Here is a 12,139-nt window from a genome sequence, read left to right on the forward strand (position 1 = left end):
TCCTGTTCTGACAATATGGAGACAACTGGTACAATCAAATATGTATGTGTATATATAAAAGTTTGTTGTTTTTTTCAAATACTGTTACAAAGACTTCTTAAAGTGCTTCAATGAGCAAAATCCAAAAGTATAAGATGATTATGACTTCTGTGTTTGAGACATTACATCACACATGAAGGAGCAAGATTTAGTGACCTTGCATTTTACAACACTTTGGCCAGGTGTTGATATGACTGATTGCATGTGATATAGATAATACAACCTCTAATGGCTGTATCAAGCTACAGGCTCTGTACTGTACCTTTGGATTCACCAGGAAATTTGACTTTTTCCTACCACTTTGTTTAGGTACGTTCAACTTGCCATAGTTAATTCTTGATTGAAGCTGAAGAGATCACATTTTCATGGTGCTAACAGTGACAATCTTCTAGAAAATGTGAAACACTCATGTCGCATATTCACGAGATGTTAACAGTAAATCAGGTGCCGTAGGAGATGTTTGATAGAGAAGACCATTGTATTAGAATGCTGTCGCGTTCCACAGTCTATAAAGTAACTTGAGCTTGATTTGCATTTTGGAATTTACACCGCCTTGTTTTTCATCAGGAACATGAAGAAGTCGATGCCGCTGTGGTACTCCAAGAGCCAGCCCATCTTCCAGTCCGTGGAGGATGAAAATGACAGACTCATCGTCACTAGGATCCCTGCTGGGTTTGTAGCATCCAGTAGACCTGGTACTGATGATGATGGTGATGATGATGATGATGATGGTGGTGGTGATGATGATGATGATGATGATGATGATGATGATGATGATGAGGAGGAGGAGGAGGAGGAGGAGGAGGAGGAGGAAGAGGAGGAGGAGGAGGAGGAGCAAGATGAGGAGGAGGAAGATGAAGATGAAGAGGAAAAGTTAGATGAGGAGGAGGAGAAAAAGGAGGAGAAAATATAACAGAGAGGGTTGTTACGGATTTGATGGAGATTTATCAGTACTGACGATGACATTTAGGATGATGATGGCTGTTAATGACAATGTTGACTGCAGTCAATATTTCATCATAAAAAATGATGGTGTTAGAATTACTTGAAATAGTTGTGATGATATTGCCAAGATGATGCCAAGAAATAGTGCTGATAATGAACATATTTGTTGAGTATGTTGATGATTACTGTATCCGAATGATGATGGGAATATACTGTATTTTGATATTTTTGATATTCTGAAGGATGAATAGTTGCAGCGCTCTTCTCCTGAGCAGTTAATGTGGTATTAGCAACATTGATGCATGGACAAGGGATACATAAAAGTACATGTATTGATGACAGACTACATTGTATATCTATCTCCTGTGCAATGTTTCGTACTAGTTTGATGACAAATTGAGCTAGCTTTCCACTTATTTTTTCATTTTCTTTTCTCAAAACTTCTTAGTCAGAGTCAAATAGCTAAAGGATGGATGGTAGCAGTCTCTTCTCTCAAGCAGGGGAATGTGAAATTAACAGTACGATAATGATCAAGAGAAAATGCAAGGATCTGGAAAGCAGACTACTCAGTATGTGCGTACCAATGATTATAGACTTTATTGAGCGGGGTTTCCATCCATTATACCTCGTACCCCCCCCCCCCATGTTTCTTAGTGTTTAATTTTCTCTGTTTTTACTCACCACAGTATTGAGGGGCCTCCCTGTCTCAAGGTATCCCACAAGAAGTGTGGTTCTGTGGAGAACCTTCCCACCGAGTACCTGAGGCTCAGCATGCCAGTGGAGTGCAAGGACTTCCCAACGAGGTGAGTTTTATTTTTCTTTTTTTCTTTTGAGAGCGAGAGCGTAGCTTCACAGGAACGAGTATAATAATAATCGATAATCTGAATACATGGACAAGATTTCTGGGACATCACAAAGACACCAGCGTGAACAAGAAATGTGTTCATTGCAATAACCCCCCTATTAAAAAAAAAAAAAAAAAACTGGAAAAGGAATCCCTGCACATGTTTTTCATATCGTATCTCTAACCAATATTGAATAGACTTTGTAGCCACTTCTAAACATTTAGTACTGTTTTATATGGAGGCTGAGATCATTTTCCCATGTCATATATGTTACTGTCCAGTTGTTTTTCTGCCTTTGTTGAGTAAATGATTATGCCCCTCCTAGAAGGGAAAAAGAAAATGCACAAGTACATCACTGCTTTCAGGCCTCACTTGTAATGTTTGTTTCACCCAGTTCATAACTGAATTTTGCTTTGAAGAGTATCTCAAATTTATCCATCGGTGTTTTCATATAATTTTGTTGCCATTCTTGCCAAACTTTCTCCCCCCCCCCCCACCTTTCCCCTCCCATGCAGTGGAGAGATGGTACTCTCCATTCCGGTTCCGGTCTTGTCGCCAGGCAACAAGCGAGGCCAGTGGGTACAGCATGGCGGTCACAGCCTCGACCTGAGCGAGACCGACTCCAATGAGGGGTCCAGCAGGAGGGCCCGGTCTGGCCTTGACAAGATGGGTACGGTCTCCTTTTATCCCCATGAGACTCCCCTCTGTCTCTTTGAATGATTCCTACAAGTTTGTGCTACCACATGTTGGGACTGCCCTGATTAACGTATTCAGCTTCCCTTCTCCACTGAACCCCCTTGACGAGGTTTTTTGAATGACTTTGCTCAGCAATTTTGCCCCGCCTACTCCAAATATGAAACTATCATTCCCTTAAAGTTTTGCATGGATATGATTTCTGTTAAAAGGCATAGATTCTGTGTTTATGATGGTTGGATTCCCTTTCATATGTAATTGTGTGCTCCCAGTATGTACTGTTGATTGTAAAGAATATAAAACTATCCACATACATGTATTATGACAGACTGACCTTTTTTGTAGGCTATGACAGACTTGATAATTTTATAATTAAGTAATTCTTGAATTTTATATGAATACTTCTTATAGTAGTGATTTTTTTTCCACTCTGCCAGTTCTTCCTTACAAAATGTAGTCTTTAGAGGGTTCATGTTTTGATTGTTTACCTTAAATGAGTTATCAACTTTCGATCTGTTGTGCAGATTTTCATGCATTGGTGACTCTGTACCCTGTAAAATTGAAGGTTGATATGACAGCATTGTTTTGATTGTAAGGAAATCAGTGTTGCTGTATCGATTGATGTCACCAGTTTTAACATCTCTGGACTTGAACACAAGTGAAGTTATATAATGCAAGTGGGACAATGTTGCCACCACAAACTCCTCAGGGTTAGCCTTGAAGTACATATATTTTTGATGACTTAAAGAAACTGATTGTGATAAAAAAGAAAAAAAAGAAGAAAGATTATGTGTCATTTCATTGTCTGGGGAAACAGTTATTGGGGATATGATCCTTGAATGTAGCCATATCATATATTCACCCAGCTTAATGATAGGAAGACAAAAGGCTATATTCCCCTTGGATTTTCCTCGACCCTTTTTGTCATTAACACTCATACTAACATGTTTGTTATGCATCTACAATTTGTACATGAACGTTCATATGTCTGTCTGACTGTTTGTCTGTCTCTGTGTGCGTGTGTGTTTGTGTGTACTAATGCAATTCCGAAATGCAGTGGTTACTAACGGATACCGGAGCAGTACGCTGGAGAGCGACTCAGACTTTGATACGAGTGCCCCCAGCTCCCAACCTTCAGCACCACCACCGCCCCCCTCTAACCAGCATCATAAGGGTCGCAGGCATCGGTTGCTACAGAGTAATTTCGCTGTCTTTTTGTGTCCTTGCCTGTGATTTTGTGTGGAAAAAAAAAATCACCATCTGTACTGTCATACCTTGTGCTTGCCTCCATTTTCCGCCAATGCCAAGCCTAACACATTGTAGCTGTGATAAGCAGAATTAGCCATGGAAGAAGGTGACTAGAGTTTGGAATTCATTTTAGAGATATGTCTATGTAGCCAACAAAATCTTTAGCAGCTGCAGTAGGAATATGAAAAAGAAAATGGGTCGATGTGGGGGTATGAAGTATTCAAACAAGACAATTGATATAAAAATCTAGGAAGCGTCAAAACAGACTCTGGTTTGGTTTAGATGAAATTTGATAATGTAGTTTGGACAGTCATGTCTCACTGCAGGTGTAGTAGACATTCATTAATGGCCATGTGCGTTGCACTTATTAATACATATACAACTTATATATGCGTGACATAAGAGACATATATGAAGTGTACATTTTAGCAACTATGCAGAGATGTACTGAGGACTTAATTTCAGCATCAGCATAGCCAACCAATTATCAAGCATGAGGTGAATGTGTCCCTGCAGTCAGATATGTTGCAGTACTGCAACTAAACACCCAAATAGCCCCTTTCCAAAGAAGTTGGTGTGGCAGACAAAAATCATAGAAAAATAATCAGCATTCACAATATACCATTGATATATTTCAATTCAAAACTGCATGGTCAAATTCTAACTCAATGTGATCTCATCCTTTTTTTTTGCCATCAAATGTTAATGTGTTCTCTTCATTTTCATTTGTGATGACATTGATTCATACAAACAATGCACATACAGCTGTACACTCTAGATACCTGCCACCTGTTCCCCCCCCCCCCCATCACCCAGGCTTCCCCAAAAACACAATCCACCATTTTATTGTGAGAATAATGTCCTCCATGTAAAATTTTGTGTGCTGTCTTGTCCAAGTCGGTTACAAGACTCTCTTGAAATATGTCACTTTTTAGATTTTTTTTTCTTTCTCCAGAGAAGATGTAGCTTTTGAAAGTTTTAGCCATGATAGACTTTCATATTTTATAAGTCTTGATAATACATCAGCATGAAATGTGTTTTTCTTTTTTTCTTTCATGGGTAACCTGCTATATTGTCTAAAGGTACATCCTTGTGTGTGCACCCCCCCCACCCTCAAAAAACAAACAAACAAACAAACTACTTCTAGATAAAATACATGTGAAATGAATGTTCAGTGAGTTGAAGGAACTAGAAAAGGTTATGTCAGATTTTTGATGGGTGATACAGGATGCTTTGTTTCAACTGGCACTACAAAAGTTTTCTTCCTTCCATCCTTCTTTTCCTTCTTTTTTCCTTTTTTTTTTCTTGTCTTCCCAAGTATTTCTTAGTTTACATGATGTCTTGTCAGTTGTATGTTCATAACATTGTAAAAAATGTATCTTTTTGAGAAATATGAGAAACCATAAATGAAATTGAATTGAAATACTACATGCTATACCTTATGTGACTTTGCTTTCAGGAGAGATTAGCAGAGGAATGAGATAATTAATATTGTTCCACAATGTCCAGCAGTGTGCATACTGTGCCCATCCCACTCCATATAGTTTCTTCATAGCCCCATCCCCTCCCCCCTCCCCCTCCCCCATGCCATTGTTTCACCCTTGAATGAACCTGATGGTTGTTCATTGTTCAATGTCATTCGTCATTTTTGTGTCTTACCACCAAAACATCTTCCAGCTATTCCTGATGTGGTACAGTTGATATTGGGTGAAGGTAAAGCACTGATTGAATGTTTCATTTTGTCTCAGCCCGTGAAATACTTCTCTCTGGTCGATCCTGTCTTGCACTGGACTCTGGATATCACCTTTTTGCATTCTGATTTAATACTTAATGTCCACAGTGTCAAATTCTCAATTTTTTTTTCTTCACTATTTCTGTATGTGCTGACTCCTTCTCTCTATGGGACTGAATGAAGTATATTACACTAATAGTCATCACCATATACAACATGACCACTGGACATTGACGTTTAAAAGAATTGATGGGTCAACATTGCTTTTAGAAGATGTATACAGCATGTATTTAAGATTTTTCCACCTGACACTGGTAGTGAAAGTGTGTAACTAATCTTATACACGCTCAAAACACTTAAGACCTACTGTAAAGTGAGACAACCTGGGCAAGAATGGTTTTCATACAGATCAAAATGTAAAGTGGCCAAGAAGTCAGTATGATTCAATTCAGTTATACTTCATCTCTATCAGACAAAAGGTTGTTTTAATACAAAGTATACATTTGACAAATGATTATGCTTATAACAATTTGTGTAAAAAGTATGAGTCGTAATGTATAATACAAAATATATGTGCAAGTGAATATGGTAGATAATGAGAGGAACAATAGTGACTAAAGGTAAGCATAGTGATGAAAAAGAGTGATCTACTGAAAAGCAGAGCTTGTGCATTTGATAACTTATTTATAAGATGCAGGTAATTTAAAGGCATATTGTAGACAGTACTTGTTTTAAAGTGCAAAGGAAATACAAACATAAAATGAGATATCAATGTTACAGCACAGACACTATTCATTGATGTCAAGATCCTCTCACTTTCATAGGAGCACATGAAATGTATAAATCATCACATTACACATAGAGGGACTGTCATGCCTGATATGGTAACGTATCCAATTAAAATGCCCTGTTGTCTTCTATTTGTAAATGCGCAAATGGAATTGCAATAGATACTCATACTCAGTTTCTGCAGCAAATTTCACCACTCATATCAAGTGCATGATGGGCTTTATGAATATGTATATATGCTAATTTGTATGCAAAACTTATAACCTGCTTATTTGTACCAAGTACCTGTACATCTCCTGCTTCAAAAGCATCCGCCTGCTCTGCTTTACCTTCAAAAGTTGCTTCAAACAAACATGACTAGTAAACAATATGTATACATACATATATAATTTTTTTTTTTTTTTGCTTCCTTGTTGGAAGCAAGTCGCTGTGAAAACCAGTCCTAGAATGAGTAGATGTAATTTGATATAGTATTATTTCATTTCCATCTCTGTTTATGCACATTAATACCACATTGAGAACTGTACCAAAAATGTTGTTGTCCGGCACTCTTTCAGACATTTAAATAAGGGAACTATATACTGAACTCTGAAGTTATTTTAGCATGATAAATCTCTCAACTGATATATGCACTATTGAATAGACATTTTAGATAACTTTTTTTTTTTAAAGAATGTATGCTTCAGGCTAAAAGTGTTCAGGATATGAGAAAAATATTATGCATAACAGGAATAAAATATTTCCTTTGGTACCATTTCTTCAGATGATCATTACAGTACAATACTAATGACTTCCTCCTCAGTTGTATCCTGCTTTACTTTTGACTGTGCAGTTATGAGTGCATGAAATAGTCAGTGTATTGTGCATTTGTGCATGTTGTATTGTATGTACTTTGCCATGCTGTAGAGCTTGTAAATCAGTATGATTATCATACATTTGCAGGTAGTACTGTGTACAGGCTGCAGCTGTTCTATTATCACAAGATATGCATGATGCGCATACTTATATACATTATGCATTTAATATTTTCCATGTTATCTCAATCTATTCATTATTGTTAGTATCAATCAGAATAAATTTTGTCATTGAATTCCATTGATGGGTAATACTTTTGTTTGCTGTCGCACATTGTATCTGTACAGTGAAATTTAGAATCGGAGAGGGCTGCTGCAGATGCTGAAATTGATCTTAAGAGAATCTTTAGGGGGTTAAATAATCTAATTTGTTAGGTTTTCATAGCTGATGAATTGAAATGTACTCTCATATGATTGTAAAGTTTGACAACTCGTAAAATGGCTTATTCCGTCATGAGGTGCATTTTACATATTGCTACATATTAAAGTGTACCTTCCATTACATATGGGGGCATGATGCATTTATGTGGTGCGATGCTAAGTCGGTTAAAACATAAAGATGTTGGTTTGCATCCTTCTGCTTTAATAAAGTTTCCTTTCCATGATTTCAGGTACAATGTGCCCTTGATCCAGAAAGATTGCTAAAATTGAACCTAAATGCACGATGTATAACAATGTCTTCAAATCTGGAATTGTTGGAGCATGCATTTGGTGTTTCATGAGATTCTTACGATACTGTTTGTCTCTGTTCAACAGAACACAAGGTAATAGACACCGATGCCATTGATACAGAGCACAGTAGAGTGAATGGCTACAATGGTGATGCCAAAGAACTGAGCAAGAAGGAGAAGAAGAAGCTGGCATCACTGCCTCTTGGCCGCAAGATTCCAATGTCTCGTGCTGCCTCCAGCGAGACCTCCACCATCCAGTCACCGGATTCCTCATTTGAGAAAGGCGGCCCCTCCCCGGCCAAATCCAAGCGCAGCAAGTTCACCAAGAGTGCCAGCATGGACTCCGCAGCCAAGCACCCAGAGGACACCCTTGCCAAGCCCACTGGGTATGACGTCGATGGCCAGCGTAGTCCTGGTGCTGCGAGGCGTGGGAAGAAATCCGAGAACCGACTCAGAACACCAGAGTCCTCACCACCCGGCACATTGACCAGGGAGTATATACCCTTAAAACCACCAAGTGACAATGAAGGATCGGTTGGGTCCGACAACCACGGACGTCCACGACTGGCCAAACTGAACTCAATGGGCAGTAGCTTTGATATGTTCAGCAAGTCCCTTGACATAATGTCCGACATCAGCGAGGCGGACTCCATCGATCTCAGCATGATGACCAGGTACTACTACTCGGTCAGAATCTTCCCTGGACAGGACCCAACAGACATCCACGTCGGCTGGGTTACCCCCGGTTACCACCACTACAGTCCTCACTTTGACGTGTCCAAGACCAGTGAGGTGACAGTCAACATGCTTGGAGAGAATGGAGGAGTGCAGGAGAGGTAATGTAGCCATTTTTACTGTTTCTTGTGCAGTTATTTATGTGCTGAGGACTAGATCTATGTATCCCTCCAAAGAACAGGAGATGAATTGCATTTATATCATAAGTCAACTTTCTATAATGTGATTCTCAAAACCAATGCCCCATGGCAAACATTTTCTCAGCAGTCTTGCATAATGTTTTGTGTATTCATGTGAATTTCAGGTAAACTACAATGTGTATATTATCTTCAAGTTGGCATTCTTCTTAATGTACAAAAACAGTTGGAAAGTGCTGTGCAATTCATACCAAGATAACATGATGATAACATCCAGTTAACATATGACATTCAGCAGTAAGAAAATTACAATTAAGTTGAGAGAAATACAGTCAAACCTGTCTATAGCGGCCACCCAAGGGTTACGGAAAAAGTGGCCGTTATAGACAGGTGGCCGCTATAGACAGGTAATCCAACTTTGTGTGCATTGCCTACATGTACATGTATCATCGTTGTATATACATGTACATTTATGTGTGTACGTATGCACACATGTGTATCATGCATAGAACAATGCCGGTGTTTATGAAATTGTTGCACAGTACACTAGATGTAGCATGTGCACAGTCATGAATTAGTGCATTATTGTGACTGAATAAGTGATGAATGCAACGGTGGCGATCACTGAATGTTGCCCAGAAATGACTGGCACGGCTAAAAAGCAGAAAAACACCCTGAATTATCAGCTCGGCTACGGCTCCATCGGGTTTTTGGCCGCTATAGACAGGTTAAAATCTACCGCGGGAAACAAAATTTGTGGCCGCTGGCCGCGTTAGACAGGTGGCCGCTATACACAGGGTCGTTAACATGGCTTTTCTCTCGGGGGGATTTTTCAGTGGCCGCTATAGACAGGTGGCCGCTATAGAGAGGTGGCCGCTAAGGCAGGTTTGACTGTAGATTTTATTCAGCAGGACTGTGATATCTGAGGTATGGGTAGGAGATGATTCACTAACAATCGGTATTTCTTTGGCATACTTTGAATGACAGCTCCAAGCGGAGAGACTGCTTCACTGTGTGTGTAGGAGATCACATGGACATGCTTATCACTCCAGAAGGTCGCAGGATCTCGTCCGGTCTGGTGGTTGGATGCATTGTGGATGCATCAAATGGAGAGCTGTGGTTTACCATCAACGGCAGGGACATCAACACAAAGTATCAGGTCTGTCTGTCTGTCTGTCAATCTCTTTCTTTCTCTCCCTTCCTCTTTCTCTCTCTTTCTTTATCCAGTCATAACTCGTGTTTCATTGGCTGTTTTCCTTGATTTTTATTTTAATGCACAATGTAATTATTGTGCAGGTAACAGAATTGTAGTGCAACTTGGGGAAAATCTTATGCCATAACCTGAGTTTTAAACTTGTTGTAATGTTTTAGTGTTAGGTGCCACAACATAGTGAGCCAGTACTACAATTAAGGTAGGAGTGAGCACATTGATAAGACAAAATGTATTTCTTATTTTGTTGTTGCTGTAAATATGCCCTTCTTTTACTTTAATCATTATAACCTCTCTCGTTCCTTTACATTGTCAACATGTTCTTTCTCTTATGGATGTTATATTCTGTACTATATTATGTGTTGTTTTGCACTGTAAACTGATGTACAGACTCACTGGAAAAGAGCCCTGATCGATAAGGTTGACTATGTGTGTGTGTGTGTGTGTGTGTGTGTGTGTGTGTGCGTGTGTGTGTGTGTTTTAACCATATTGAAATACAGCAAATGAATAATTGGAAGCAGCAGAAGAATCTGTAGCATACTGTGATGTGTATGCTTGATGTCTTGAAAATAAATGTTTTACATTATATCTTTCATCCATTTATATCTACTTTTTTTTTGCTACTAATGTAGCTGTGTATACTGAAAAATGACAGTTGTATCCATTAAGTCAAGATATAACATGCTTGATATTATGTATGAACTCAGATCTCTATTTCTCTTTCTTGTCTTCTGTCAGATACATGTTGTAGTCTCAAGTTTATCATCATGTAGAGAAGTGCCAAAATACCATATCATATTGTACATTCCTCAAGATGTGAGCTCTAAAGTTGACGGTCCTATTTGTAACATTGGTGTTAATGTCAACATAGTGCAGAGACTAAGGACACTAAGTTTGACCACCTATCTCTCTTACTTCTCCCCTGATGTTATGTGACTTCCCACAGGTGGAGCCCAAGACAAAGCTGTTTCCAGCGGTGTTTGTGAAGCCTACCAGCAAGGAGATGCTCCAATTTGAGCTCGGAAGAACAAAGGTTGGCGCTTTCTCTCACTCCATTCCCTGTATACTGACCATGTGTTTTCTGTTTACTCTATTTACTATATGTTGCCCTTGTGTATTCTGTCACACCACTCTCCCTATGTTGACCTTGTGTTTTCTCTCACTCCACTCCTGGATATATATTGACCTTGTGTCTTCTCACAGTCCGTTTTGTGTATGTCAATCTCCAGTTTTCTCTCACTCCACTCCCTGTATACTGACCATGTGTTTTCTGTTTACTCTATTTACTGTATGTTGCCCTTGTGCTTTTCTCACTCGAATCCCTGTACATGTATATTGACCTTGCGTCTTAGTAATTCTCACAGTCCATTCTGTGTATGTCAACCTTTAGTTTTCTATCACTCCACTCCCTAGATATTGACCTTGTGCTTTCTGTCACTCCACGCCCTGTATATTGACCATGTGTTCTCTGTCACTCCACTCCCTATATATTGACCTTGTGCTTTCTGTCACTCTGCTCTTTGTATATTTTCCTTGTGCTTTCTCTCACTCCACTCCCTGTATGTTGACCATGTATTTTCTGTAAAATACTGTAAAACATATGATATATTCACGGCATGAAAATTTCGCGAATTGGAGCCGATGGCCTTTCTTACAGCATGAAATTTTCGTGAATTGCAGCTGACATCCAATGCATGCTGTGTAGGCAAGAACTTTCGCATGCATTTTAATTTCGCGAATGCCGGCACTCGCGAAATTCGCGAAAATTGAAATGCTCGCGAACATTCCTCGTTTTACAGTACTCTACTCACTATATGTTGACCTTGTGCTTTTTCTCACTCCACTCACTGTATATTGACCATGTGTTCTCTGTCACTCTACTCACTGTATGTTGACCTTGTGCTTTCTCTCACTCCACTCCTCGTAAATTGACCATCTTTTTCTCTCAGGGGCCATGGAACATTTTTTTAAGGTGAGGGGGCTGGGGTACCCTACCCCAAAGTAGTAAATATCAATGAAATTTTGTTTTAAAAAAAAAATGGAGCAGACAAGCAGTGATCTACAGAATTGAGCTAAAGAGAAAGCATAGGGGGAAAAAGCAATCAAAATGAGACCAATTTGCACAATTAGTTTTTTGTCCTTATTCATTATTGATTTTGATATTCTTGTGTACTTAATGTCTTGGTTTTTTTTTGTTTTTTTTTTGCTCTATATTCAGTATCCTTTCTTCTTTTTTTACCA

General features: G+C 39.1%; 1 protein-coding gene across 1 annotated transcript in view; it reads left to right on the plus strand.

Moving 5' to 3' along the window:
- The first annotated feature begins 610 nt into the window (after window positions 1–610).
- LOC139730913 (ryanodine receptor 2-like) overlaps window positions 611–12,139 on the plus strand; it is a 147,998-nt gene continuing 136,469 nt past the window's right edge. The window contains exons 1-7 of the mRNA XM_071641792.1: window positions 611–711; window positions 1,671–1,787; window positions 2,345–2,499; window positions 3,580–3,720; window positions 7,902–8,652; window positions 9,676–9,847; window positions 10,845–10,931. Coding sequence (XP_071497893.1) covers window positions 611–711; window positions 1,671–1,787; window positions 2,345–2,499; window positions 3,580–3,720; window positions 7,902–8,652; window positions 9,676–9,847; window positions 10,845–10,931 — 1,524 coding nt within the window. The remainder of the gene's footprint in view (window positions 712–1,670; window positions 1,788–2,344; window positions 2,500–3,579; window positions 3,721–7,901; window positions 8,653–9,675; window positions 9,848–10,844; window positions 10,932–12,139) is intronic.

This window comes from Diadema antillarum, unplaced genomic scaffold (genome assembly GCF_040938485.1).
Source record: "Diadema antillarum isolate AM-2024a unplaced genomic scaffold, OU_Dant_1.0 seq00000343_RagTag, whole genome shotgun sequence".
NCBI classification, from domain to species: domain Eukaryota; kingdom Metazoa; phylum Echinodermata; class Echinoidea; order Diadematoida; family Diadematidae; genus Diadema; species Diadema antillarum.